This window comes from Curcuma longa, chromosome 9 (genome assembly GCF_044706935.1).
Source record: "Curcuma longa cultivar G26 ecotype Majalengka, Jawa Barat chromosome 9, ITB_CL_G26_1.1, whole genome shotgun sequence".
NCBI lineage: Eukaryota > Viridiplantae > Streptophyta > Magnoliopsida > Zingiberales > Zingiberaceae > Curcuma > Curcuma longa.
In genome coordinates, this window is record NC_133869.1 from 10782813 (window position 1) to 10788812 (window position 6000).

General features: G+C 36.3%; 1 protein-coding gene and 1 long non-coding RNA gene across 2 annotated transcripts; both read right to left on the minus strand.

The window, feature by feature from the left end:
* Positions 1-741: 741 nt before the first annotated feature.
* Positions 742-1794, minus strand: LOC141835407 (uncharacterized). The gene is made up of 2 exons (XM_074722863.1): positions 1472-1794; positions 742-1211 (listed from the first exon to the last, which is right to left on the minus strand). Exons 1-2 carry the CDS (start codon positions 1646-1648, stop codon positions 759-761), a joined length of 630 nt encoding a protein of 209 aa, XP_074578964.1. The 5' UTR covers positions 1649-1794; the 3' UTR covers positions 742-758.
* Positions 1795-4737: 2943 nt separating this feature from the next.
* Positions 4738-5660, minus strand: LOC141835375 (uncharacterized). Its single transcript, XR_012602384.1, has 2 exons — positions 5560-5660; positions 4738-5040 (listed from the first exon to the last, which is right to left on the minus strand). It is a non-coding gene; the product is annotated as an uncharacterized LOC141835375 (long non-coding RNA).
* Between the last annotated feature and the right edge of the window lie 340 nt (positions 5661-6000).

Here is a 6000-nt window from a genome sequence, read left to right on the forward strand (position 1 = left end):
AGCAAATTTATCTTATAATAACTAATTCAATCATGTCCCACGAAGGCTAAACCAACCTACCCTTGAACTAAGTTTCATTTGAGTTGAACCGTATCTAGTTAAACCAGTTTGTTTATAAGCTTCATTTGACTTGTTTTTTTTTTTTTATAAATTTAAGTTTGGTTCATTTAGATATTATCAAATTCTCAATTCGAACTTATTTAATTATTTAAAATTTTATATTATTTTAATCATGTTTGATAATAAGAGATAAGAATAATTTTCATAGAACAAGAATTCAAATCTCACCTTGAATATTTTCGAACGTCTGCATAGTTTAAACCACTAATGATATTGAATGTCATGCCAACATCCTCCTATAATTTTCAAATTTATTTGATGGTTGATTTGTAAGATCAAATCAATCACTCTCAAAATTGATCAAATTATAAGATTTATATATTTGAATTATAAAAAAATATATGTATATGCATGCAAATCCAAGTATATATAAACATAATAGGATTAGAACTAATAAATTATATTATTTTATCTTTAAAAAACAGAGTAATCTTATCTCTTGTAAATTTTTTTTAAATATATTTTTATCCATCTATTACATTAATAAAATAATATGACACATGAATTATCATTCCAATAAAAATCAATACAATGAGCGCAACTTGTTCTTTTATTAAAAAAAAAAGAAGATAATTTTAACGTGAACTATAATCATTTGCATTAAATTTATATATAATCTAATTAATTAATTAAATTAATTAATTAATGTAATGTTCATGGTTGGGCGAGTTGAGGTCAAACTTGCGCTTCTTGTTGGGCTCGACGTCGACCGGGAGGTCCCTTGCGCACCTAGGGCACCGCGGCGCAGCCGGCGATACGAGCACGTCGAGGAGGCACGTCGGGCACCCGGTGATCGCAGGAGAAGTCTCCGGTTCCCGATCGCCCGGAAGCCTCCGCTTCGCCGGGGAATCGAGGCCGGCCGACGGCGAGGGATTCATTATGGGAGAGCCGTCGGGGCAGTGGCCGGCGTGCTGCAGGGCGGACCGCACCTTCTCGAGAGTGCACACGCTCTGGTACCTGGAGGGGGGCACTCCGGCGTGGACCTTCGCGAAGAGCGCCGCGGAGGATGGTGGAGGGAGCGCGAGGTTGAGGTTGGGCTGATGCCGGAGCGCCGGGTGCGGCTCGCGCTTCTGGAGGTAAGTCTTTCCCGACTGCAATTCATTGAAATCTATTAGGGTTTTGCACTGGATCGAACAACGAGGAGAATAAAATCATCGGGAAAAATCTATTAGGCTCTATCATCGAAAGATGAATCCGGCGAGAGATTGAAGTTCCAGTAGGGTTCCACGAAAGGGACAACACACGCGATCGTATTGTTCATGTAGAATGATTTAGAAAAGAAATAATTCCCCACAAAAGACCGAACTTGTTGATGATAGAAAGAAGAACAGTATGAAGATTGACTACTTGCCACTAGATCTAGCCGCCTCTCCCATCCGTCAGGAACTGTGAGCTCGAGGTTGACCTCGGGGGATCCTTGCGACGCCTCGCCACCACCACCGCCACCGCCAAACAAGTCCCTGGTGACGAGCTCTCTCTTTCCCTCCCCTTCCTCCCTCTGAGCCATGAAACTCACATCAGCTGCCATTGACGAGCTCCTCCGACCACCCAGCCACCCACCTGACCAATATCAAGAAGAGAGATGATTGATGAAGAGAGTGGAACCAGGAAAGAACAATGTCGTAAGAGGATTCTCCAGTCTACTAAAAAGGAGCCAGACACACATGCTTCTAACTGCAGTATGGGAGGGCAATTAATGGAGTCAATAAATGAGAGATACTTCAGAATTCAGATCACCTTTGTGAAGGAAGTGGAGGAATGGTCAAGCTGGGTAGTTTTAGATTTTTTTTTAAAATTTATTATTATTATTATTATTATATATCCAATGCTATCATATTGGATTTTGAAAGTAATTTTTTAGAAACATAATTGAGTTGGTTACCATGAAATAGAGTTGTTGAAGTGGACAAAGATTGAATCTTAACGAAACCGAGACAATGCCCTCCATCGTAGTCAATTGTAACTTCTCGATTTATCTCTTCACAGATGATCATAAAATCGATCATGTGAGGTCACCGCTGAGATATTGGATTACCTTTTACTAAAATGGATTTTGAAATCAAACATCACAATTTAGGTTAAAAATCAACATTAGAGTAGTATTGATTGAGGATGAGTATGGACACGTCTTTGGGGCATAGCTGAGTTGATTACGACGGAGCAGAATTATAGAAGTGGACAAGGATTCGAATATGCCCTCCTCCGTCGTAGTCAACTACAACTTCTCAATTTAGCTCCTCATAAATGATTATGAGACCGACCGTGTGAGGTTGTTAGGGTGACAAATTTCATTTTTTGTAGAAGATGATGAGTATGGACAAGGGGATGAATATTCAATTGTCGTGATGATGAAGATGAAAATTGAATCTTGATAGAAATGAGAATGAAAATAGATATAATAAACGGGAATAAAGATAGAGAATTTGAAATCCGATCCATGATCATCCCTACACATTAACCTTAGCCTTGATTTGAAGGAATGATGCTATGAGTCTTGCTCAACATGGCCAGCCCGACTTGAAGCTAACTATATCGAGCTCACTCGTGTCATGCTCGACCTTAACACGACTCATCGACATCTTTCAATTGAATTACAAAGTAGTTGTGAACATAACAAGGATAAGCCATAATGGTTGAGATATTAGGCTTGTTGGTTGGTTTTAAATGACTTTCTAATTTTATTTTTTATAAACTAAGTGCTTGACTAATTTGGACGTAGACTTATTTTTCTTATAATTCGTCTATTGAATAAATTTGAAGTCCAACTTATACAAGCTCAATAATGCAAATTTTATAGAAGGATAAAGTCCATTTACTTCAATAAAAAAAATAAAATTTGTCACTCCAACAGTCTGATCTCATCTCATTGTAATAAACTGTAAGAATAAAATCCATTTACAATCTCAGAGATTGTTGACCAACCATTCCTCCGTGAGCTCATTATGACTCTTGCATATTGAGTACGAGTTAGGAGGTGGTTGGCTCCTCAACTGTTTATAATGGATTGATGTCGACTATATTTATTTGTTAGGGCATACGATTGAACGCTGAAGGAGCCGGGTACTCGAAGATGAGAGTTTAAGATGAATGTCCAAAAAAAATAAGACCATGAAAAAAAATTAAAATTACATTTATTAAAAGAAAACTTATAAGATGATTAAAGGGTCAATAAATATTTTAATTAAACAACGTGAGAGAGCATTAACGACAATAAAATAAAATATATTTAAATGCATTTAATTATGGATAAAGATATTCCTAAAGGTTTAGTTGTTAATCCTGTAATTAATGATTTAATGATTCATATCGACTATTTAATAATTGAAAGTGATTTCTAAAATGGAACATTTCTCGGATTTAGAAAAATTTCAGTGGAGTTCACTTTCAAAATTAGTCGGCCGAAAGATTGAATATAAAATGCCAACTAAAAAATAAAAAAAAATAAAAATCTTTTTTTATCATTTATTATATGAATATAATTTCAAATTTATTGTATGGTCGTGTCATTTATTCTAAATAATTAGCACTAGAACTTTAGTTAATTCCAATCCAAAATAATTAGTCACCTAGGAGGGGACTACCCGACTAGGCACAACCCTAACTTGGCCCACTTATTTTCAATCATGGTCAGAGCCAACATTTAGAAGGTTACCTTGTGGATGTCAAAATGGATCTATCGAGTAGGACACGACCCAAGCAAGCTACTCCCGAGATATAATTGAATTGGTTACTACAGAACAAACTTGTTAAAATGAACAAAAATCGAATTTCGATGAAACAAAACAATAACTTCCAGATTTATATTCTTATATATGATCATGAGACCGATTGTATGAAACCACTAAGATGACAAATTTTACCTTTTATTGAATTGTTTGACCCACACACCGCAACATGAACCACGATATAACTCATTCCTTCATAGACCACGTCTTGCGAGGTCACATTCGTTTGTTTGTTCGTTCATTCTTATAGCACGAAAGAAATAGAAACAAGTTGTGAATCAAACTCAGATGGAACAATGAAGTTATGCTTCCCTACTTGAAATCAAACTCAGATGAACATTGGTCATGATCCCTCACTCGGAACACCTTCGCAAGCACATTGTTGGCGATCTTGGACTTCGACTACGAAAATTCAAATCTCATCTAGAACACATTACATTATGACACTACTGAAACAATTGAATTAACCAGCCCCGCTGGCTTGATAGGATCAGACCAAACAAGCTACCCAGATAAACCAGCAAATCAAGATCATCGAAACAACCGCATCCGATGATCGACTCGACTGACCCATCTAGACCAACTGCATTATAGAAAGGAAAAGCCCAATACATCTAAAGCAACAAAATCATTGCATAAGAAAGTTCCAAACAGCTCTTAAAATTATAGCTTCTATGCCCTGCTATCAATCAACTACAACATGGATCATAAAACATGGTGAAAATCACACAATGGAATTCCATTAGATTCAGTAGACAGAGGTTTGATCGTGTCTAAACTCAACAACAACAACCAAGTTTTCATTTTGTTTAAGCTATCATCAAAATTAGATAAACATTTACCAGATGAATTCATGAACTAGAAAGCATTGTGAAAAGACAACAAAGCAATCGATGAGGAAGCTGAAGTCGATAACTGATTCATGGATTCAAATATCACAAAATCTTCAAAAAGTACCCAAAGCAACATACTTAGTTCTTTAATGCCAATGTTAAACGACTAGAAAACACTACTCGAAGATGGATCACTTTCACTGATGCAAATCCAAAAGATGTGGAGAATGGAAGTAGAATCCGCACCACAAGTATAGGGAAATGCACCATTAGAGACTGCTGGACAGTGGCGGCCTCTACTTGGATCTCTGCCGCATCTTTCGGCGCTTCCTCTTGAGCCTCCTCATACGCTTCTTCTTCCACTGTGGCAAAGATATAAAAAACCTCAGCAACAGGAACAAGCATTGATCGTGTATAAAGGATTCACAAGCAGAGAGCTTTCACATTTTACTCATACTAACGAAGATGGAAATTTCAAACAAGAAACGGATATTTGACATGCAAATTTCCTACAATAAAATCTAAAGAATAAAAAAGGAACGAGATTGTAAAGAGAACCACGTCCATTTTTGAAAAATCTATACTTCGGAGAAACATAATAATCATTTATACAAAGGAAAACGAACTAAACGTATTCAAAAGGGATTTGTTTAACTTTTAAGAGCAAATTGACACTTTAAACAGATCAAATGTTTAAAAAGCACTGGCTACACTATAAAAAAGATTAAATTTTGTTCCCGCACAACAAGATACATGATCAAAGTCAGGTAAGGGCAAAAAGAGAACAAAAAAATAGAGGGGAGATGATTTCCGATCTGAAGAAGTGGCGGCATGATGAATCTAATAGTCACAGGAAGATCGCAAACACATGGAGGTATTACCTTCGCCCTCATCTCGTTCCTGCAACCGAAATCGCTCCGATTTCCCTTCTCAGTGCTCTGTGTTGCGGCGCCGATTTCAGGGTCCGCTCACGGTTTCGAAAGATTATATAGAATGGAACCCTAAGGGTATTCTCGTAATTACACTTTATAATGGGCTGAGTCCGTGGGTTTTTTTTTAATCTAAGTAAACATATAGAAGGTAATTTAGATGAAAAATCAGAAAGTATATATGAGTTTTGATAGATGATTTAATATCATAAATTTTTAAAATTCTTTAAATGTAATATGTTTTGAGTGAAATTTTAACTCTTATTGCTTAAGGAATCCGTTCCATTTTTACCATTGCATTGGAACGGATAAAATGAGGAAATTTTATTTCTCTATATATTTTTCACATGTTTAATTGGGTTTTTTTTTATAATAGGTATCCAACTTATATTA

Bases quoted from the DNA above. Each gene is read 5' to 3' on its own strand.
- LOC141835407 (XM_074722863.1), bottom strand. From the start codon at position 1,648: ATGGCAGCTGATGTGAGTTTCATGGCTCAGAGGGAGGAAGGGGAGGGA. The intron at 1,212-1,471 runs GCAAGTAGTCAA...AATGAATTGCAG, and splicing joins AGAGGCGGCTAGATCTAGTG to TCGGGAAAGACTTACCTCCA.